The sequence below is a fragment of the Physeter macrocephalus genome, chromosome 8, assembly GCF_002837175.3.
Source record: "Physeter macrocephalus isolate SW-GA chromosome 8, ASM283717v5, whole genome shotgun sequence".
In the NCBI taxonomy this organism is placed as follows: Eukaryota; Metazoa; Chordata; class Mammalia; order Artiodactyla; family Physeteridae; genus Physeter; species Physeter macrocephalus.
Window position 1 is genome coordinate 51,121,674 of NC_041221.1, and position 24,959 is coordinate 51,146,632.

Genomic DNA, 24,959 nt, shown 5'->3' on the forward strand with positions numbered 1-24,959 from the left:
CTGAGCAGGAATTATTCTCTCTTTCCATCCATGAATTGCTGTGATACCTTAGAAATATGCTCTTAGTGTTAGCTTTCCTATTAAGAACTATGGATACTCAAGGTCACAGAATTTAAAGTTATTTGCTTAATTAAATTCTGTAAGACATTTTAAAGTGTTGATTGGTCGATGGACTGTGTTCTGCTATGTTCTTCCATTATAACATTTTTTTGCAGGCATGTCTCTCATTAAAGGACAAATAAAAAAGACAAAACCATGTAAGGATTTCTATTTTTAATGGTGAATATCATTTTTTCCCAAACAATCCTAGCCACGAAATAGTTTCATTAACAGATTATAAAATATTAACAAGCTTTTATGAATGGAAAAAAAATTAAACTAGATGAAACTATGTTAATTACGAATTATCCTAACAAAAGTATACTTTATCTTGGGATACTTTTCAATGTTGCTGAAAATTATCTCAAGGATGCTTCGGAGAAAGCATTATTTTTTTCTTTTTTCTTTTTTTTGTGTGTGTGTGTGTGTGGTATGCGGGCCTCCCTCTGTTGTGGCCTCTCCCGTTACGGAGCACAGGCTCCGGACGCGCAAGCCCAGCGGCCATGGCTCACGGGCCCAGCCGCTCCGCGGCACGTGGGATCCTCCCAGACCGGGGCGCGAACCCGGTTCCCCTGCATCGGCAGGCGGACGCGCAACCACTGCGCCACCAGGGAAGCCCCGAGAAAGCATTTTTAAAAAACTCTTTTATATTTGCTGGCTTTTGGTAACACATTTGGTCCAAAATAAAAAGGATTAATAAATCTCATTTACTTTCTATATATAATTCCTCTGCACAAAAAGCAAAGACAAGGTAAAACAGTATTCAAGATTTCTATATGACACTGCTATCAGATATGAATTGGACTTAATAAAAATATTATTCACAAAGATTTATTCTCAACTTCATAACAAAAAAATGATACAAATGAACTTATTTACAAAACAGAAACACAGACTCACAGACCTAGAGAATGAACTTATGGTTACCAGGGGGGAAGGTTGTGGAGGAGGGATAGATTGGGAAGTTGGGATTGACATGTACACATTGCTACACTTAAAATAGATAAACAACAAGAACATACTGTATAGCACAGGGAACTCTGCTCAATATTTTGTAATAACCTAAATGGGAAAAGAATTTGAAAAAGAATAGATACATGCATACGTGTAACTAAATCACTTTGCTGTACATCTGAAACTAATATAACATTGTTAATCAACTATACTCCAATATAAAAATTAAAAAGTAAATTAAAAATAAATTAAATTACCTTTTTAAAAAAGCAAAGACAAGGTAAAACAGTATTCAAGATTTCTATATGACACCTTCGCTATCTGATACAGATTGGACTTAATAAAAAATATTATTCACAAGGATTTATTCTCAACTTCATAACAATATAATTATGACTCTTTTTATCCTTTAGAATCCAGACCTCCTACTGTAATAAAAATAAAAACTAAGCCTGTTTTAGAAATAGAGCTCTCATTTATGTTCTCAAAAATAGGTACTGGAGCTTTGCCTGTTTCCAACAAATGACAACCATGACTGAATTTCTTTGTTTTTGTGCTCTGAGAGTTATACCCTTAGGAACACATTTCCAGTACACAATACTAAGAACAAAACACTTTCCTTTATATTGTTAGTGGTGATGGTATTTGCCAGACAGAAAAGTTTAGAAACAGAAAACTGAGGGTCTGGATAGATAGGTTCTCAGTTTGCTTTTGCTCTTAATTTTCTACTTGACTTTTATCGGAATGTTTAACCCCTTTGAAATTTGGTTGGTTTACCTCTGGAAGGCAAACAATAAGACCTACCTCACAAGAGTATTGTAATGATAAAATAAAGGCAATAAACATGTAACTGCTTGGAAAAAGTTAAAAGTGCTCTATATGTTCAAGGTATCATTATTATTTGAAGAACTAATGAATTCAACAATTATTGATTCCTAATATGCAGCAGGCATGATTTTCCTCCGTTGTTATGATAGAAAGAGCCCTTGCCCTCATGGAACTTACATTCTAGTGAAGAAAGGAGATGAAGAATCATCAGAAGAGGGGGGAATTCTGTTTTGTATAATAGTCAGGGAAAGCTTCTTTGGTATTCTCAGCAGAGACCTGAGTGAACGGAGGACGTGAGCCATGTAGATATCTGAAGAAGAGCTTTCCGGGCATAGAGAATAACAAGTGCAAAGGCCCTGAGGCAGGAGGATGCTTGGAATGTTCCAGAAACTTACAGGAAGATAGTCTGGCTGGAGCTCAGTGGGCAAGTGGGAGAATCCTAGTAGATGGAGTCAGAGAGGTACTGGGATCAAAGCTGACAAGCCAGGGAGGGCCTTAGGGACAAAGTGTAAGGAACTCTGAACTTGAATCTAAGGGAGATGGGAAGCTGTGGAGGGTTTCTGAGCCCAGGAAGAAGTGCTATAACATGATTTATATTTTTAAAACATCATTCCTACCACTGTGTGGAGGATAGACTCTGTGTGTGTGTGTGTGTGTGTGTGTGTGTGTGTGTGTGTATTTCCACCCAACTCTTCTCCCTTTGCTCTCTGACAACAGGGACCTAACTGTAAATCCCTCAGCATGCACCACCCTTTCACACCCCAGTGCCTATTCCCTTGCCCTGCAACACACTAGTCCCTTCAAACCCTGCCCCATCCTTCAGATCTCCATGCAAATGCTACAATCCATGGGAAGCACTCTGTTTTGTACACTCTTCTATTTTAAGTATTGGTTTCTATGACTCTATCCCCATGAGACTCTGACAGGCCTAAAGGAAGGACTATGCCTTTCTATTTTTCATTTCCTCAGACTCTATCATAGTGCCTGACACATAGTAGGCCCTCAATAAATATTTGATGCCTGCATAAACAAGTAAATTAACACACTCACGTAAGATAATTCTGCCAAATTTCAAGACAAAGCCTCGAAGAATATTCATTTGGTCATTCATCATGTCTAGAGGATGGAAGATGTTAAGCCAGCAAATTCATAAAATGTTGGCTCATTTATATATGATGGTGTAGAGGTAGGAGTGAGTCAGATAAAGGGGGAAGGGGAACAGAATGTGGAAACACCTGAGAAGAGGAAACAACATGAATGTAGAGATCCTAGCAGAACTGAAGCCCTGGAAACAAGGATAAAGTAGGTTGCTGGGGAGCTGATGACAAAAGGCTGGCAGACTACGGTGAACGAAATAATGTGGACCTCACTCGATCCAGCTTTAGTTTGAGACCAGTCACTTTGGCAGTGGTGTGCTTGACTACTAGGAAAGAGGGTCAGTCTGGCAGGAAGAGGACCTTTGGGATGCTGCAATGGTGACCCATGTAGATGTGACAGGGACGTAAACAAGTAGAAATCCACAGGATGGAGCAGATTACAGGGGTATTGTAGATGCAATATGTACAGTGATTGGTGTAGTGGGAGGGGCAGAAATTCCATGAGTACCTTTCCAGAGGGGGGCTGGGAGATCATCACCTCTCCAGTTGAGCTAGCAGATGGAAGATTTTTAGGGGAAACGATGATGATTTCACTTGTATAAGTGCTGCGGTTGAGGTAGCTATGGAACAACCAGGTGGAGGTGTCTAATAGGGAAAAAATATAGTTATAGAGCTCATTAGAGAATTCCAGTGTGGAAATAAGGATTAGGGAGCCACTGAGTGAAAAATAATAGTTGGTGCCAAAGATTTAGAAAGCACCCAAGAAAGGTGCAGAGGGTGAGAAGTACAGAGGGCCAAGGATGAAGTTATGAGGTGCCCTGGAAGGAACTGATAAAGAAAAGGATGGGGCAGCTAGGGATCTAGGTTGGTGGGGCAGCTCTGCAGGCCTCAGCATGTGGTTTACAACTTTGGTTCCACGGCTGCTGTTGTAGTTAAGGCCTTTCTCAGAAGGCTAGAGGGGGACAAAAAATAGTCCAATGAAATCGGCTTTCTCTTTAAGGACATGACCCAGAAATTGCACAAATGCTCAAATCCTATTGACTTAAACTTGGTCACATAGATGAATCTACACACAATGGAATCTGGGAAATGTAGTCTGTCACTGGGCTACTCTGTGCCCAACTAAAACATGGGAAGATTCTAATACAAAAGGGAAGAAGAGGAGATGGGTACTAAGGGGCACAATTCTGAGACTGTTTTCTTTTAAATATTTTGCTGATATCTATCTCAACAAGGACAGCTTTGACCAGGGAAAATGAAAAAAGGGAAAGAGGTAATTCTGAAACCTGAAGCTTTCAGAAAAGGGCAGGTGTGGATGGGAACGTAGGTGAGGATGCAGCATGGTATGATATGATGAACATGACTAGACCAAACTGAGGGAAACTCCTAGTTCTGCCACTTACCTGGACAAGTTTCTTACCTGTCTACATTCCAGCCTTACATCAGAGGGTCGCTGAGAGGTTTATAGATCCAGTATGTACAATGCCACACACAGGGCCTCGCACCTAGTAAAGACTCAAACTCCTACTCCTTTCCTTCATTTCTCCCAATTTTTAGAAGGCAAAAGAAGGACACGCCAAGAGATCAAAAGAAGCTTAAGTAAGACAGTGGCTAGACACCAAAAACTCTGCCTACTTTGCAATTTTGCCTGGAACCCTGATGCCTAAGCTTAAATGAAAGCCACACTCCAAGGCCAGTCTGACGCCAGTGCCTGCCACATGTCTCCAGAGACAGTTTTAAGGCAAGGGAAATGTTATGCTGGGTACTCTAGAGCAACACAAGCAGGCAGCCAGGTTTCAAATACCAAAAGCTGCTGGCTGCTTGCAAAGACTTGCAAGGAAAGAGTTTCCTTTGTCTGATTAAAGCAACATTTTTAAAGGTCAGGTAATGCTATATTTATAAGTGACCTGCATCTGTAACCCTATAGACGAAGAAAAGGAGCAAAAAAAAAAGCTGCACCTGACGGCCAGTTGATGGCTCCACCCACTTACAGGGGAAAAAAAAAATCAGCAGCACAAGAATACAAGATTATATTTCTTTTCTCAGGTTTTTTTTTTTTTTTTTTTGTGGTATGCGGGCCTCCTTAAGGGACATCTTGCAAACAATTTGCCCAGCTTTTTTTTTTTTTTTTTTTTTTGTGGTATGCGGGCCTCCCTCTGCTGTGGCCTCTCCCGTTGCGGAGCACAGGCTCCGGACGCGCAGGCTCAGCGGCCATGGCTCACGGGCCCATCCGCTCCGCAGCATGTGGGATCCTCCCAGACCGGGGCGCGAACCCGGTTCCCCTGCATCGGCAGGCGGATGCGCAACCACTGCGCCACCAGGGAAGTCCCTCTTTTCTCAGGTTTTAATCTTTCACTGCAAACTTTCTACTCTGTGTCTTAGAAAACTCTGGGGATTCTCCCCCTAGGCTGTTCACTTACTCATAAGGCAGCAGAAGTTATCTGGCATGTCTAAAAGAACAGGTCATTAACTGGAGAGGCCACCAGGAGTGAAAGACCTCGCCTCTCTATTTCCTTTCCAACCTCTACCAACCTTTAGGCAGACAAAAGATGCAGGAAAGAAGTGGTGAGGTCCCCGTGTTCCCTTGAGTTGGGCCAATAACAGTAAGTCCAGGTGAACAATATACAGTAGCAACCACACATTCTGGGACGAAGAGTACAAAGTGAAGATGGCAAAAAAAGAAACTTCTGTTGGTTAGTTTTCAAGGTTATCTAACTATTAAGTATAAACAAACCACTATTATTATTTTAATCACAAATATATTTTTTGTTAGTTTGTTCAAATGAAAGTATGTAGGGAAAAATATCTAACTTCAGTTCTGGTCTAAAACTTAGTGCCAATTTCCCCACTGAGAGAAGAAAAAGAAGAAATGCTAAAAAACATTATCTTGCTTCTATGAAAAGCTTTAATAAGGGACTTCTAATCAGAAGTCTGAAGCACCATTTTTCCTGTCAGAAATTCCAGCTGAGGAGAAAGAAAACAATTTGGGGAAAAAAAGAGAGAGAAATACAGGCCCAATGTTTTGAAAACGAATGCACAAAAATAATCTGAAATGAGTCGGACTTCAGTGCCTATGTGTCAACATTAAAGTAACAACAAAAGGAAAGTCGGAAAGAGTTTTCTCCAAATGGACATTATGTTCCAGAAAAGCTTTGGATTTGATTTGCATGCATGGCAAACTTTTGCCTCTGAAATGAAGTATTTTGGATGCTTTTGCCAGGCATCTCTCAGTGGTCACCTGTGTTGGTTTCATTTCTATTGTTCCATATTTATGCTTCACTGCTCACTTCACTGTTTACTAAGCAATTTATGATAATTTCATATTTATTACAGTTTTCACAATGAAACTGTTTCATGGCACCCATCACTCTGTAACAGAACTCCCCATGGGAAGCAAGTCGGATGCAAATCTTCCAGATCCACATTCTCGCACAATGCTGCATCACAAAATAAAAAAGGGCAAACGAACTACCACTTCCACTCAAAATAGCAGGTATCAAGGTGAGAACAGGTAGCTTTTGTTTTAAAACTAAGAATTATAAAGGAGAATGAGCAAAGGTATAGAGGGTGAAGAGGGTACCTGCCACCCAATATCAACTTTGCAAATCATCAGAAGCCCAGGGATTCAGGTGCGGAAGGCAATTAAGCTCAGTTGTTTCAAAGACAATGACTTAGAATAGGAAGCAAGTCATACTGATAGCTCGGTATTTAGAAGACTAGGCTTTGGAGTCAGAGGTATCCAGGCCAAATCTCAGTTCCACTAGTTATGTGACTTCAGGCAAGTTACTTAACCTCTCTGAAGCTCTGTTTCTGGACCCACAAAAATACTTATATCAAGTTCATGGGCTTTTATAGGCAAACATACACAGAGAGCTTAGTGTACTGTTCGTGCACAGTAAACTCAATGAATGGGAGCCATCACTGTTATAGGCTAATGATATCATCATCATCATCATCATTAAATGTAAGTACCATGTGGTCAATGATTCTTGTCTAGTTTTGGTCATTGCTAAATTCCAGCAGTGCCCAGCACATAATAGGTATTCAATAAACACTCAATGATTTATCAAAATAAAAGTATAATATTCTTCAGAATAGAACACTTGCTATCACCAAGTCCATCATTTTCTAACACTATCTCAAAACGGCACCTCCACAGACTTGGTAAGAGGTCATATTGTCCACTTGAAAATAACTGCTGTTAAAAATGCACATTCTGTTGTGTTTTTCATTTTGCACCGAGATAGCAACCACTATAATCATCTTTAAACCTGAATCAGAGAATTCCCTGGTGGTTCAGGGGTGATGACTCCGTGCTTCCACTGCAGGGGGCACGGGTTTGATCCTTGGTCGGGGAACTAAGATCCTACATGCCACTGGGTTTGGCCAAAAAAATAAAAATAAAAATATCTATAAACCTGAATCAACACATCTGCCCTAACATCTTTTCACTGCTTTTGAAGACATTATAGCTTTTACTTTTAATGTGTGTGTGAGGCAAATAATCAAAGAACACCCTGATGTTTGCTTCAAAGTTAAAACAAACATTTAGCTGAATGATAATAAATAATGGTCTTTATTTGTAACGTTTTTCTCTAAAATATAAACGCTATCAAGCTGAGTGATCCAGAGAAAACAATAAAAACAATGGTCGCATGACCTGGTGTACAGGATTTCAGTGTAGTGTGAATTTCCAAAAGCAGCTCTCATTACCTTTGCAGAGTGCTCCATGGTGACCACCACTTTGGTTTTGGCACTGGACACTAGATCCATAGCCCCTCCCATTCCTTTCACCATCTTCCCCTGCAAAACAAACAGAAAATAAGAAGAAAAATTCTTGGGACTTCCCTGGTGGTCCAGTGGTTAAGAATCAGCCTTGCAATGCAAGGGACACTGGTTCGATCCCTGGTTGGGGAATGAAGATCCCATGTGCTGCGGGGCAACTAAGCCTGTGTGCCACAACTAGAGAGATGCCCGTGCACCACAATGAAGAGCCCAGATGACGCAACGAAAGATCCCGCATGCCTCAACTAACACCTGACGCAGCCAAACGATAAATAAATATTAAAAAAATAAAAAGAAGTAATTCTTTCACCTTTTTAGTATGTGGCAGAACAAAATTAACTTGCAGGAAGAGGCCACTGGAATAATTAGTGAGAAAAACTCATTGACCTTCATTGCTTAGTACTTGAGCTTTATGACCTTAATATCCTGTTGTTCTATTATTCTATGGCTGAAGAATAAGTTCAGGATAAATATTATGATGTTACATTCACTGAGTAAGGCTAACATTACTTTGTCAATGCTATATTAGCAATATGTCAATCATTGGATAAGAAAAAACTTAAGAACCTTTCCAAAATTCTGGGCACATTACTCTTATTACAATAATATGAGACTGAAATCCACATGCCCCTGACATTCATTTCTTTCTTTTTAAACATATACTTGGCACCACTGAGTCTTCAATCACAGACACGTTCTAAAGCACTCTCTTGGATTTCCTGCAGATTAAAATGCCATTAGGTAATAAACTAAGGCATTAGTGGTGTTTCCCTAGTAATGATTAATATGAAAGGTGGGTCTGTCTTTCTAAAACCTGGCACTTATCTTGCTCTTAGAAAAATACATCAAAACAAAACAAAAAAATATATTTCTGTTAAGCAAAAACAGAAAACAGAAGCAGACTTCAGGATCCTTTCACCAAGACCATTCTATTTTTGTTCATCTATCTATCTCCTCATTCATTAAACATTTACCAACCACCTTCTCTATGCCACACACTCCAAATAATTCTGTCTAGTCTGTCTCCTGGTTACAGAGTTTTGGAAAAAGCAAGTGTCCCCAGAGATGATGAAATAAATTCTTACTCAAGTAAATTGACGAGAAATGTTTCTAACACTGAAACCTCCTGAAAATTTAATTTATTTTTTCTTGCAAGTCCTCTTGCTGATTTGACAGTAAACTCTTCCAGGGCTTTCAGCTCCTTTCCCATAATTTCATACCTTTAAGGAAATCAGGCAATACACTCACACCTGGCTTTAAAACATGGTCTCAAATCCCCTGATTTCAGAAACATTTTAGAGGTCAGTGCAACACTGCATGAACATGAATTAGATGGGCAGTATAAAACAAAGGAGTAAGTAGTCAAGATATCTTCATGGTTTGGAGCTTGCCACTAAATGACATTGGGAAGCAGCTGGCAATGGTTGGGAGGTGGAGCAAGAAAGGAGTGGAAGGGACAAAATGAGTCTGTCTTCAGACATGTAAGGTTGCCATGAAGCAGAATATCCATGTGGAAATGTGTAATTTTATACTTCTATAAGCCATACCGTCATCCTTAGCTGCAATTTTAATAAGGTAAAGTACCAGGTCATAACATTTCTGAAGAGAACACTGATACTTTATGGTACAAAATATGAATAAGTTAGAGATGGAAGTAATGAATGTCTATCATAAACTCCAATACTAAGGAAGTTTGGGATTTTTAAAACATCAAAAGACACTAAAGCTATTCCATTTAAAAATGTCTCAACATGTTCTTGCTGTGGTGAGAACATCCAGCCAGTCTGAGGTTCCATAGATAGTGTCCTTGGGCAGACTAAGAGCGTAAGTGCCAGAAGAATGAGGAAGCCAAAGAAAACCAGAAACCAAGCTAGTGTGTTAAACATTCCTTGAATTAAAAAAAAAAAAAATTCCTTGGATTAGAATATACCACAGGCAAATTTTATCCCCTGTGACACAATGATACTGGTAAAAGCTTATGACAGCTCCTAACAGGAAGCTTGTCCATTTTAGGTGAATCTGATGTACATATTTTAAATCATCGTCAGTTATTTAAGAAAGATTTATAGAGCACCAGCTGGGTACATAACACTGTGCTGGCAGGAATATAAAGAGCTATAAAACATGTTGGAAAGAACCATCTCTTTGTGTCTGTTAGAACTTTATCATTTGACTCATTGTAAATGAACAGTCTTCATCACTCAAAGAGATTCAAGTGGTCTCATGTCTTGTCTTCAAAGCACACGCTACAAATTTCAAAGCACTATTTTGATACTTACATGTTTGTTTCCAAGAGTAAAAAATGCACAAGATTAGGTGCAGAACACCTGAGATCTATTAACCCACTGTGTGACATTTGCAAAACACCAAATCTCTTTGTATTTAGGCTTATTATCTATAATCCAGGAATAAGAATATCTGCCCTATCATAAAGTTGTTATGAGGAATGGATGTGGAGTAAACAGAAATTTATAAATTTATTGCCTTACATCTTCAGTCAATTCATTTTACTGAATGTCTAATATGAGCCTGTACTGTACTGGGTGCTGGACTTAGAGATGATCAAGACAGGCTTCTTTTCTCATAAACTTCATCACTGGGGGAAGGGAAAGCATCCATGAGTAATTAAAGAGACTTGAACCAAACTTCTTCCCTCTAAAAGAAGCATTCCCCACCTCTCCCTCATCCCCAAGGTAGAGCTAAGTGACTTTTCCCTGTATCCTTGGCACTATTTGGTATGTAATTCTATCACAGTGAATTTCAACTCTTTTCTTTCTTTCACCGTATTATTATTATTGTTATTGCATTATAAGTGCTTAGATGAATGAGTGGATGAATGGCTTCAAGTAACATAGGTATGTTCAAGTTCTAGCAGAGCACTGAGGATGCAACTGCTAACTGTGCCTGGAGAGGCAGGAATGGGAGGAAGAGGCTCAGCATGATGTCACAGAGGAGGTGTTTCACAAAGGTAGTCTGCCAGATGGGGAAGAGAACAGCAGTGTCTCCTAAGAGAAAGCATTTCTAGCAGGTTAACCGGAAAACCTCCAAATATTTGCTTTTTGTATTTTTTAAGTAAGTTCATTGTATTAGAAAAAGAAATGAAAACATTTTCTTCCATTTCAATTCCCAAGTGATTTCTGAAACAGAATCAATTACTAAAGGAAAATAATTTATTCTATCTATACCAGAAGAAAAAAAAGAGATATAAGACATCCTCTCTGAAGCAAGTGGGAAATTTAATGTCACCTTTCAGCCCGGCTCAGCAGGCACTCTTCTGGGAATCAACTACTTACATATCCCCGTTCTCTACTGCAGCTGGGGTAGCCATGTGCCTGAGTGCTAGACAATGGAAGAGAGGGAGGTGCTACCTGTGGTTTCAGGCTCTGGCCCATAAAAACCTCTCACGTGTAATCCTTCACGCTCCTTCACCTTCTGCAATCTGGACACTGACATCCAAGGTGTCCTTGCAGATGACTGAGCTTAAGGACTCAGGCTGGGTCCTTAAATGACCATGTGTAGCAGAGCCCACTTACTCAGAAACACACTGCATTGCTCAATATGAGTGAAAAACACAGGGTGCTAAACCACTGAAATCGGGAGGCTTATTTGTTACAGCAGCTGGTGTGACTAATACAGTGGTGTGTTGCCCAAATGAATTCTATGGAAGGGAGAGAATTCTGTGTAGAATTAGAACTGTTACAGCTGCATAACAGAGGGGGGACCTGAGAAGGCCTCTTAAGGAGATGTTTTACCACTGCTTTTTGAGGGAGGTGACTATGCCAGATACTGTCCTCAGCACTGTTATCTACCTCTTTATCCAAATGTCCAGCACACTGCCTGACATTTGATAGAGCTGAGATACAGATCTTACCTCCGTCTTCATCTCCCTCCCAGAAACCCAACATCCTAATCAATATACAAAATAAAAAGCTGATAAAAGAGAGAAGTTAAGGAGCTAAAAATATACCTTTAAATAAATCACAAGAGAGAAAAGTGATACGGAGAAAAAATAGGCCTATGATGAAGAGGAGATTACGGTCATGATTGAAGCACTGGGCCAGGGTGACACAAAGCATGGGTTTCTTTTAAATCTCATCAGCAAACATACATTTCTTGAATGGGGCAACTTTAGTTCTGAAATGTATTCTGGCTAGCATAATGGAGAGATGATTGCTGGATACTCATTTCATAGCCAACTCATTTTTTGCAGTTAAGGACTGACTCTGACATCAAGTTCGGAAAGAATACTGTAATAAAATGCACTAGAATGCTGCATCCTCTATTATGACAATTACAAAACTTTTCTAAAAAGATACTGACTCAACTGTTATCCTCCATTCACAAATATTTTCAGGGTCTATTATGAACCAGGAACTAAGATAAGAATTAGGAATAAAAAATGAACATGATCATCTACCTTTTTTCTAGAAAATATATTTAAACCAAAATCAATATTTTAAATATATTTTTATTTACTTTGATCTTATTTCCTAATATCAGAATTTTAAAGAAAGTGAAAGAAATTGTTAAAATACCATTTAAAATAAAACATAAAACATACTGAAAACGATTCTTGCCATCATCTTTATCATTAGTATATAAATAGTAATGGCTTATTTTCAGATTTGTTACCTCTAAATATTCTGCTCTTAAGTGAGAAACAATGTACAATCTACAGAAACAATTTTTAAAGCGTTTTAAACTAATGCTATGTGCCCCACTGGAAAATGTGAATCAACTGTAAGAAAAAGGGAAAAATAGCTGTGATTTATTTATAAAACTAGGGCTTGTTATTCAATATTAAACACCAGAGCATTAAGTATCCACCTCAATCCAAATGTAAGCCTCTTTATTTCTGTCTCACTTTCCCATTATTAAAAAATGTTCTAGGAAAGAAAGCGGTCTCTAAACATGTTTCTAGCTAAAGAGCAGGAGAGAGGGAAAACAAAACATGATATCAACATTTGTTTAAATACAAAGAGAGAGGTTATAAAAGATTTAAAAAATTTGCCTTAGTTTAGCTAAGTTATAACAAAGGTACAGCAGAATATTTCTCTTTTCTGTTATACTTTGTATTCAAAACCAAGAAAAAGGTGATTTTCCTTTCCAAGTGTAATTGTATTTCCCAGGACAGGTGAACTGATCATGTAAACCAATTAATATGTAACTAGAAATATAATAATATCTTTATTGCTAAGTTAACAAAATTGCTTATAACAAATATCAGTTATCAATCATAATATGGGCTAAAAAAAAAAGCATGTCAAAAAAGCAGTACTTGGATAAATCCAAAATTTCATTTTAGTAAGCACTGTTGCTCCTGTTCTCTCCGAGCTCTTGTTTCAATTATCCCCTCTCCACAGCCCCTCTCTATAGATTCTTCAACACACTGAAGTCCAGTTTTTCCTTGACCATGCCCTTGAAGTGAGAACTACTCAATCCAGTCTCTAATATTTAATCATTTGATTCAGTACACACTTTGTAGGTTTACTTTATACATTCCTGAAACTTTCTACTACATTTTACAATGTTCCATCAACATCTATAAATTCTCTATACTCATCAGCTTCCATGGTACAATACATCCTACCTTGAGGCTTTCAGGCTCCTTTCTAGCATCCTTTTCCCACACCAGCTTTGTGTGTTGGCCAAATGAAAGCTCTGCCCTTGGCCTCCTGCTCTTATTGCCACTTGTTCTACACGAGTGACTTCATCTATGCGCTTATGATATAAAACGGCCCTGTCTCTGATGATTCCTAAAGCCACATGTCTAGCTCAGATGTTCCCTGAGTTTCAGATTTCAATATCTAAAAACTTCCCAGTCACCCTGTAGCACAATCTGCTGGCTGATTCCCCAAATTGTTTCCTCTTGTTCCTGGGCACAGAGGCCACATTTCCCAGCCATCCTTGAAGTTAGAATTAGTCATATGAATAAGTTCTGACCAATGGAACGGGGTGAAAGTGATATATAATACTTCCAGGGCTGGACCATAAAAACTTCAAGAACAATGCTCCATGCCCTTGCCTTTTCTGCAAACTACATGTTGAAGATGGTGCAGCCACGGAATGGAAGGAATCTCAATCCCTGAATTACTGCACAGAAGAGAGTTGTCTGCAAATCAGGGATATTCACTTTGGTTGTATGTGAGTGAGAAATAAAAACTTCTGTTATCTTATATTAATTATTCATGCCTCAACTCAATATGGTCCAAACTAAATTAAGCATCTTTATCAAGGCAAATCTCATCTGCCCACCGATTTCCTATTTCAGTTAGTGGCCAACCAACCATCTCAGGATCCAAATCAGAAATGTCTTTATCCCTTGCCTCTCCTTCATTAGCCATGTACAATCAATGAATCATTCAATCACAAAGAACTTCTATTTTCCCAATATTTCTTGAACTTGACTATTTCTCACCCTAGCTAAGATCCTTATGACTTCTCCCTGAGTGGTGTAACATCCCTCCAGTCAACCTATGTCCAGCCTTGTCCCTCTCAAATCTTCCCAACTCATAACCACAAAAATAATCTTCTTAAAATGAGCATAACCACAAAAATAATCTTCTTAAAATGAGCATTTTATATCATTCCTCTGCTTAAAACTTTTCACTAGTTCCCCAGTGGTTCAGGGTAAAGTCCAAGCACCTCACTCAGTCTGGCATACAAAACCTATGACAGCGTGGCCTGGACCCTCCTCATTTCCTTACGCTCCAGTTCCCATTTCTAGTCCAGGAATAGTGAGTTGCTTGTCTACAGCGTATGGCTTCATACTATGCTGTAAGGTCCCACCCTCATTCTATCAGGTGTGCTCCAGCTCACCTTTAACACATCAAATCATGACTACCTCTCCCAGGAAGCATCCGCATGCCCCTGCCCCCACCCCATCAACAAGAGAGATTAGGGGCCTCTCTCGGGTGCTCTCACAGCATCCTTGCTTATCCCCACTATAGAGTTTGCCCCATGACCTGCATTAAGATCAGGGCTGATGTTTCACTGGCCAGCAGTGACAAGGCCATCCAGGTAGTTATAACTGAAATTCTTCCTCATGAGAGGCATCCCATCCCCCCTCTAACAAACCATGTCCCACCCACTACTGCCATCTAGCAACTTAAAACACAAGAGCAGGCCTCCAAGACCTATCCAGCTACGAAGACCATGCGTTTTGATCGATCACATCTATTCTGATTCATCAGTACCTGTGCACTTAAGAAAGCAATTAACTTCAAATGGGACAAATGAACCCTGTTCCTAGCTATTAACGACACTGATGCTCTCCTTTTGCAAAAGTGTAAATACCGCTCAAGAGTGTCTCCATCATTCACTTTTGAAACCACAACCGCTCCAAGTAAAAAAAAAAAAAACCCCAAGGTGCGTAAAATTGATTGCAGGCCATTAACTCTACCTTTGTGCAGGAAATTACTAAGAATTTACTAAGTGAATAGTTAAAAGTATAAAACTTTCACATTTTCCTTTCCTAAGGTATAAGCAATGTATGACGAAGCTTCTTTTGATTATAAATGAGGCACTTTGGATAGGTTAACTTCTTTGTACAAGGTCAGACAGACTGACTCTCTGATTACTCTATTTGCTGGATTAATAAAATGGACAGCAGGAGAAAAACTCTATGTTATTCTTAGCTCTGCTGTGAAGCTATAGGTTCAGTATTCATAGAGTCTATTCATTATTCTTCAAAGATGAAAACAAACATCAAATAAACTGGCTAGGTGAGTTCGCCTTGTTTTATCAGGCCTCCTACAGAAATAGAAAGAGTTTGAGCAAATGCTCCAGGACAGATATTAGGGGATTTGTTTTTATTTAACATAATTAAGAATTATTACTTAATCATATTTAAGTAATAATTATATATTATGTATAAATAAGTTATTTAATTGAATTTATTAAATACAACTAAGCACCAGTGTTTCCGGCCCTGTACATTATCCAGAAACAGGATAAGCACAATATTTAAAAATCCAGGGATAAGTTATTTTCTGCATTAAGAACCTCTTCTTTCCATTGGGTCACTGAGAGAACTGCATTAGAATCATATGCAATTGCCCCCACGTGACCATGTATGACCTACAAATACAGGAATTTCATACGGTTGGTTCAAACTAATGTTCTAATGGTGGGGACACAGATCCCATTTACTATCACACAGAATTTTTTTAAGTGCTTATATTATTTTTAGGAAATCCCAACAAAAATGACAGCTAAAATACAAATGGAAGGAGAACAATCATTTTTATGTGTCTGCATGTACTAAAATATATCAACATCCCTCAACAACTCACTCACATGGAATATGAAATTATTACCATTCCTTTTGGAAACAGGAAATAGTCTTTCCCAGAAATTTTATTTTCTGATTTTTCAAAGGGGTGTGGATTGGTTGGGATGACGAGGGGGGGTGGTAAGCATAGAACCATGGGCAGAAGCAGACTTGCTCCATCACCTCCTCCCACTGTCTGCAAAGCTCCAAAGAGCACAATTACCGAATTATTATAATTACACAGCCATCTCTGACAGCTGGATGGAATTTTCAGAGAGACACAGTGACTAAAAGAACATTATTAAGGAATACATCAGAATCATTACCAGTGTTTTTAGCCACAGTAGAAAAGATCAAAAAATGTAGAAGATAATTTAAAAGCTAAACACACACACACACACACACACACTTAAGAACAATTGTGAAAGAGCATGTTATGAATACTAAATGTAGGTGCTATATTAAGCAAGTTAGAGGGCTAGGTGAAAGAACATAAAACCATTTTGATTCTACACCAAATTAATAAGTACTCTGTTTATTCCCAAGGTGTCCTCTAGATTCAGCTGATGACCCAGATTAATGATTGCTAAGTACCGACTGAGAGTTAACAGCTATGAACATTCACAGCGAATTGATAACCCTTTGGTCAATGGTGGAGAGTCTTTTAATTTCTTTCCTCCTAAGCCAGTCCTAATCTGTAAAATGGATACCCAGTGCCTCTCAGATGTGAAGACACTTCTCACCTTTGGTTTGCTAAGACAGCATACCTCACCTTCAGGAATGGGAGAACCATGGGTAACATCATTCCACAGAGATTCAGACCCTGGGACTAGTATGAGGTCTGAGCCCCAAGAGGGAGAAGCATAGCATCATTGTGAGAATGACCCACTTCTGGGAGCAACACAGAATGCTAAGCAGCCATGTCACTGTGGGTGGGTCCTAGCATCACAGGCATAGGATGGTTTTAGAAATCAATGACACAATTTCTCCTCTGAAGACCTTGGAACTGCAAGTGCATGGAAGGTAAAAATGGCTCCTCCTCAAACTGGGGAGAATGAGGTGGAAACCAAGAACTTTTTCAAACACTGAATCAGGTTAAAAAAATTACTTTGGGGGGACTTCCCTGGCAGTCCAGTGGTTAGGACTCTAGGTTTCCACTGAAGGGGAGCGGGATCGATCCCTGGTAGGTGTGGCCAAAAAAATTTTTTTAAAAAAAGCCTCTATTTAAAAAAAAAATTACTTTGGGGAATTTGCCACAAATATTTTTGAAAGATACATAATGAGGGAAATTGAGGAAGCATTAATTTCTATCTTCTTATCTTTTAAAGTCAACTGTGCCAGAGCAAGCTCTTAGATGGTGAGAGGGAGATGGGGGGGTGGAGTGGGGGAATGGTTCTGGGACTAAAAGTGAAAAGTGAAGTGTCTTTAGAGAAAAGTAACAAGTAAAAAACAAAAAAAAACAAAACAAAAAAAACCCCACCTTTTTGGTGAACATCTTGATAATGTAGAAATCAAAACACCAAGAACAGAATGAAAAAAAGATATTCTTTTGAAGTAAAATACAAAGAAAAATCAGAAGAGGGTAGAAATATAAACATATAAATTTAAACTTATTTCTTGATATGCCAGTGCTTTAACTCCCTATACTTCATAAGTGACCTTTTAAGTTTCTGATCTTGATGGTTTCAGTAACTTTATCTCTAACTGTCTACAATACCAGAGACATAACATATATGACAAAACAGTATTAAAAATCAATGTGTTAGCAGGGCTTCCCTGGTGGCGCAGTGGTTGAGAGTCCGCCTGCCAATGCAGCAAAAAAAAAAAAAAAAAAAAAAATCAATGTGTTAGCAAAAAACTTGATTATTTCAGACCCATTTTCTATGGAGCCTAAGTTGAGGTATATTTTAAATCTAATACATTCTCAGGTGAGTAGCAAGAGCTACAGTAAGTGAGAAGAATTTTATTCCTTTTACTGCTATAACACCCTGTGGCAGAAATGACTTCATTCACATTCATCTGGAACTCAGGCATGGCAAATATTTGGAGCTGGGATGTACTAGCTAAAAAAACATTTTTATTCCCTAGAATGCCATTTTTAGGCTCCACATTTAGAAGGAAACACATTCTTTTGATAACCACCTGAGACATAGCTATTCAGGAAGGAGTTGCTTTTTCCTCTAACCAAAGTGAGCAGGTCTAAAGTGGAAAGTTATTTATCTTTATTATTCAAAACTGTACGAGTGTGGGTTCGCATGAATACATACATTACTTAGGTCTGTCCATTGAGAAGGTTTAGAAGCAATGACGTCCCAGGAGCCATAAGCACACCCAACACCCAGATCTTGTTTCAAATACCATTCTCAAATAAAAGAAACCAGGGCTCCTTGGAGAAATAGCTGATACTAGGAACATCTTGTAGTAACAGAAAGGAAGTACTCAATGAAAAATAAAAATAATGGAGTTGTATAGGAGCCAACTTGAAAAAACTCCCAATGGCCATAGTGGGCACAAGTTGAGCATGAAAATAAATAACATGGTATTGGATTATAACTCAAAGTATAAAATATACATGAGCCCATACCGCCATAAACAAATAAATGGTAGAGAAGAGACAAATCTTCTCTTTGGAAGAACTGCAAATAACACATAATACCCCTCTTTTAAGTGATCTTTGAGGGTGGGCTGAATCTACTGACTTGCTTCTAAAGAATAAAGTATGGAAAGGGAAAAATAGTAACTTTATAGTGAACAAACCTGGTAAACAGTACCTTAATCAAGTGATAAAGGTTAATGTCAACAGTGATATCATGTGGATAACCTAAACTCCCTAACTTGATGTGAAAAGGACACTTTACAATATAGTATTCTTCTAATACTATTCTATAGTATTCTTTCCAAAAACTCATAACCTCAGTCTAATGATGAGAAACACATCAGGCAAACCCAGACTGGGGAACATTCTGCAGGACTTCTGGCCAGTACTTCTCAAGACTATCAAAGTCATGAAAAACAGTTGGAAAGACTGAGAAAGTGTCACAGACCAGGGAAGACTAGGGAGATGTGACAACTAAGTGCAATATGGTACTCTGAACTGGATCCTGGAAAAGAAGGAGGACATTAATGGAAAAACTGATAAAATCCAGATAGTCAGGAGTTTAATTAATACTAATGTACCTGAAAGACCTGTACGCTGAAAACTATAAAACATTGATGAAACAAATTTTAAAAGCCACAAATAAATGGAAAGAAACTCTGTGTTCATGAGTTGGAAGACAATATTGTTAAAATGTCCATACTACCCAAAGTAATCTACAGATTCAAAGCAACACCTATCAAAATACCCATGGCATTTTTTAACAGAAATTTTTAAAAATCCTAAAATTTACATGAAACCCCAAAAGACCCTGAATAGTCAAAGCCATCCTGAGAAAGAAGAACAAAGCTGGAGGCATTATGTTTCCTGATTTCAAAATATATTACAAAGCTACAATAATTAGAAAGGTATGATATTGGCATAAAAACAGACACATAGATCAATGGAACAGAATATAGGGCCTCAAAATAAATCGACACATATACAGTCAATTGATCTTCAACATAGTTACCAAAAATATACAACAGAGACAAGACAGACTCTTCAATAAATGGTGTTGGGAAAACTGGGTATCTGCATGGAAGGAATAAAATTGGGATCTTATAAGGATAACAAAAGGCAACAAAAGCAAAAATAGACAAGGGGGACTACATCAAACTAGAAAGTTTCTGCACAGGAAAGGAAACAATCAACAAAATGAAAAAGCAAGCTAAGAAATCGGAGACAATATTTGCAAACCACACATCTGATGAGGAGTTAATACCCAAATATATAAGAAACAATACAAACAGCCAAGAATAATATTAAAAGTAAAAATTCTAAATGAATTCTCATCAAAATCAAGAAAGTCCTTAATCACAACCACTCACTCATATTGGTTTTGGATATTATGTTAAGTAAAGAAAATAAACTAAGTGGCATGTATCTTAGAAAAGAAAAATTATTATTATTTTCAGATAAAAGAATTGTGTAGAATAAGAGAATTCTAAAAGAATTATGATAGCAAATAAAAGAATTTAATAAAATAGATACAAGATAAGTATACAATAACCAATAGTTTACCTTTATATTAGCAATGACCACTTAGAAATTGAAATGGAATATCCAGCTCAAAATATTGACAAACACTTGAAAATAATTAGGAATAAACGTAATGCAGGAGACAAAGGAAGACCTAAATAATGACTAAGTATGCCATATTCCTTGGACAAGGAGACTTCACTATTGTAAACCTATCAGTTCTTCCTAAATCAGCATATTTAATGTTTAGTCCATAAGGTTTCACACAGTACCATCTCTCACCATTTTACCATATGCACTCCAGAAATAAGATTCTTCGTAGAGGAGAACTATATTAGGTTTGCTCACTGCTCTACCCACAGTGCCTAATACAAAAGGAGGGGTGGGGACCTAATAAATTTTGTTAAATAAAACCTATCCCATTCATCCTATTTTAAAAATAAAAAGCTGAGATCTAGAAGGTTAAGTGCCTTCACAGAGACCCAGAGTTGCTTCTAAGTGTACTTGGAGAAAAATGGAAGGTTTTTTAATATGGGATTTTATATTTCAAAAGCAAACTCTTCCTCATATAGCATCCCTGTAAGACTACGAGACGGGAGTGATGAGTTCCAGTATTGGCTTAGCTACTAACTAGTTTTGTGACCTGAGTCAAGCCACTTCATTTCTTTGAATTCAGGTTCTCCATCAGTAAAAGAAGGCTGCTGTACGGGTAGATGACATTAAGGAACTGTATCCTAAATTCCTTACTGTTAATGGAATAACACAATTGTGGTTTATAAAAGGAATCTTTATCTTTCAGAGATAATGCTAAAATATTTATGGATAGGATGATATGATGTATGGAAATTGCCTTAAAATAATCTGGGGAGGGGGAAAGTTACTAGGAGTATACATGAAACAAGACTGGCCATGAATGGATAACTGCCTAAGCTGGATATATGCACTTTACTCTTCTATCTTTATACATATCTGATATTTTCCCTAATAAAACATTTTTTGACTATAAAAGTGCTGATCAAAAACTGCCCCTAAGCCAAAGGAGTAAAGTAAGAAATAAAGCTTTCACTAACTGGAAATGCTCAATTCATTCGCTTAATAACATTTACTCTTCAAGATTCATTACCCTTGGGCTTCCCCAGTGGCACAGTGGTTAAGAATCCACTTGCCAATGCAGGGGACACGGGTTCGAGCCCTGGTCTGGGAAGATCCCACATGCCACAGAGCAACTAAGCCCATGCGCCACAACTATTGAGCCTGCGCTCTAGAGGCCAAGAGCCACAACTACTGAGCCCACGTGCCACAACTACTGAGCCTGTGCGCCTAGAGCTCGTGCTCCACAACAAGAGAAGCCACCGCAATGAGTAGCCTGTGCACCACAATGAAAAGTAGTCTCTGCTCGACGCAGCTAGAGAAAGCCTGTGCACAGCAACGAGCAACCAACGCAGCCAAAAATTAATTAATTAATTAATTAATTTTTTTTAAAAAAAGAAAAAATTCCTTTAAAAAAATGCATTAAAAAAAAATTCATTAGCCTTTAGCTGCAGGGTCACATTTTTTTCAGCCCTTTGGCTTCGTTCCCTGCTAAGTCATATCAGAAGCACCATTATTTATGAAATTACTAATAATGGTTTTCTAAGGAGACCTCATCTATCATTTTTAATGTTTCCTCCCCTTCTATTAAGTGGGCTCTTTAATGAGAGGGGGTCATAAAAATACATACTGCTGCAGTCATACAAATACATCATTAGCCAAAGAGATAAAAATTGAAAATATCAAACTCACTCATTGTCCATTCTCTCTATAAATAGAAGGAGAAAGGAGAGAGAGAGAGAGAAGACTGATTTTAATAAAAAGGACCAAACTCGCATTTCATGCATAGAAGTCTGCCTTCCAATACCAGAGGAAGTGGAGAGTATGATCAAGTTCTTACAGAGCCACTAGGAAGCCAAGTAGCATCATGGCCTGAAACCAATCAGATATCTAGCTCACCTTTCTTTCAGTGTCTGGCTTAAATACATCTGAGTTCCAGTGAACAGTCAAAGTTCTTAGAACTAAGCAGCTGTTCACAAATGCATCATATGCAACCCCAAGGAGGAAAATATTTCCTTTCCTTCAGAGCAAAAAACAAACCCAGACAACAATCAAAAGACAAAATCTCTTTAAGATCACTGAAAATTGAGATATTCCAAAAAGAAAAATCTATTTCATATTCTCACGTCCCTTTGGTGGGGACCTAGGCTGAGTGAGCTGACTTGCTAATGAATTTGCTATTGTTCCTTCCTGATCTTAATTTTAATCTTTTCTTTTAACCTCTATTTAGGATTCCCCTTTTCATTGATTCCCATATTTCTATAGTTATTATGTCTCAATGTTTCCCATTTAAGAAATATTGAAAGCTAAAATTATAAAAATCCTAGTAGAGGACATGAACTCTTTCAAAGAACCCTTCAACTGGTAGATTATAAAAAACAAAATGGGTAGATAATGGATAAAATACTTCATACATGAGATTAATGTTAATTACATGTGATTAGGCAGTGGAGACTTTAGAATTCGAGTGAGGGCTTAAAAAGGTAAGCTGTGGAAGAAAGAAAATGCAAATGGTCAGCCCAGTGCCTTCCAAAACCTGAAGCTTGTACTAGTATTACACGTACAGCATGTATCCTTCCAATTGCAATAGCCTCTACCCCACACAGTGAAACAATACTTTACCAAGTTTCTAGAAATGTTGTAAAGATATTTATTTATTTTGCAGGCAGTTTTGCCTCCATCACAAAAGGCATTAGTTAAACACATCCCCAAAAAACCTTGCGGCAGAATGCAAAGTACATAAAAGCAGGATACTGTGATTAAATCCCCATTTCATAACTTGCTACATAGATAAACTTGAAGAGTTAACTCTCCTGGCTTGAATCTCTTCATCTATAATAACAGGGATTGTTATATTTAACTCACAGAGTTATAAGGATTAAGTGACAATAAATATCCAAATAGTACCTGGCTAATGGCATGTGCTTAATTAAGAGCTGTTAGTTCCCTTCTCGCTGTGGCTTTTAAACCTTAATCACAACTTTTAATCATCAACAGGACCCTCCAAGTAAGAGGAATTTTCCTTAAAAAATTAATATGTCAATATGTTAGTCAATAAATACTTTTAGTCTGAAAAATATTGGATGTGAATTATAAAACTAAGGAGTAGTTTTCAACATAATGTTTTCCAGACAGTCATAGATTAAAGTATTTTTGGATAGCCAAATACAGTTTCCAAGTAAAGAACAATAATAAACAGCTTATATTCCTAATAACACCCTAAATTCATAAATTTCACTAATACTAGGTTGTCTTTTTTTAAAATGTATGCTCATTTGTTAAATTGCAGTACAAAAATAAATCATTCTTTGCTCTCAGAAATTCTGCAAGCATTAAATGGGTCTCTAACTGGCACAGGAGGTAAAGGTCTCTCCATTGGCTCAGTGCAGTTTTTATTCACTGGAAGAATGAGTAGAGCTTGGCTAGGTTCTTCCATGGTCCTCTACTCCGTCCAGGGCAACTGGGAACAGAATAAGCTGGGGGGATCGCCCTGATGTACAGGAACCATAGATAGAAGATACCCCAGCATATATGGAGGTTTAGCTGAATATGAGCTTACAAGGGAGAAGTAATAACGGCAGCAAGGAAACAGCAGACCCACAAGCCAAAGCGGCAGTAACTGAATGTTAGATTGGGACTTTTTTGGTCCTGCTTTTGACTGATGTTCAAATGTGACCACTATGAAATACCAGCATGTGAGACATGTTCAGAAACAGAATTTTCAGAGAAAAATGGTCAAAAACAAGTTCTAAGATTTTGGGGTCCACTGACAAGATCAAGGAGCAGAGTATGGGCCATAGCAGAGGATTCTGTATAAAAGAAAAGTGGGCTGTGATCCTACCCTCTCCACCCCAGCAACCAAAAAGAGGGGTTAAGTGTATGCCTACCCCTAAATCGACATCTCACAGAGCCTGGATGACAACGGGAGAGCATCTACCCTCCGGAGAAGAGCCAGGATGCAACTAGGGAATGTCGTGTCTGACTTCTACCTTAGAAAGCAGAAGTAATCATTCTGGGGAAATACCTACACTACTCCTGCAGGCGGGACAAGAAATGTGTGGATGCTTCCCAGATGTGGGCCATGTGGGAGAAGGCCAGCATGAAGATGCTTTAATATTTTCTCAACAAGATGCTGTGGAAGGAAGAGAGGGTCCTATCAGTGAGAATCTATGTCCCTTAAACATCTGAAAGGACCAGAGAGCATGGAGGCAGCTCGTAACATTACCAGTCACCAGCCATGTAAGAACTTTCCTGCCCTTTCTCTCTTCCCATTCTCCTGAATTTTGACCCTGTGGTGCCAAACTGAGTTGGTGGAGGAGTGAGTGGAGAGAAAAAGCAAAAGAATACCAAGCAACCTTCCCCAAATGTAGGCAGTCTGTGCTGCCTATAGCTGGGGAAACAGTAGTGAAAGGAGATGCATCGCTTTTGAATGCATATTGAAGCAGTGTTCAATTGCTTCAACTAGTTTGGACTGGATCCTTTAATTCTAGACTCAAGACTGAGTTTGTGAATTAAAGTGACCCACTGATAGTTTATTATCTGAGAATGAGCTCATGCAGAGGGAAAGCTTCCCTAACTGAATGAAGTTAAAGGCACCACAGGAGATAAAAAATATTGTGTTTTGATTTCATCCCACATGTAGAACTTGTTCAATATATCAGAAACAAAACACACACACACACACACACACACACACACACACACACACACACACACA

General features: G+C 38.3%; 1 protein-coding gene across 2 annotated transcripts in view; it reads right to left on the reverse strand.

Moving 5' to 3' along the window:
- Positions 1-24,959, reverse strand: part of OXCT1 (3-oxoacid CoA-transferase 1) — a 131,338-nt gene that overhangs the window by 19,543 nt on the left and 86,836 nt on the right. For both annotated transcript variants that reach the window (XM_024119268.3, XM_028492880.2), the window contains exon 14: positions 7,692-7,781. In XM_024119268.3, coding sequence (XP_023975036.1) covers positions 7,692-7,781 — 90 coding nt within the window. The remainder of the gene's footprint in view (positions 1-7,691; positions 7,782-24,959) is intronic.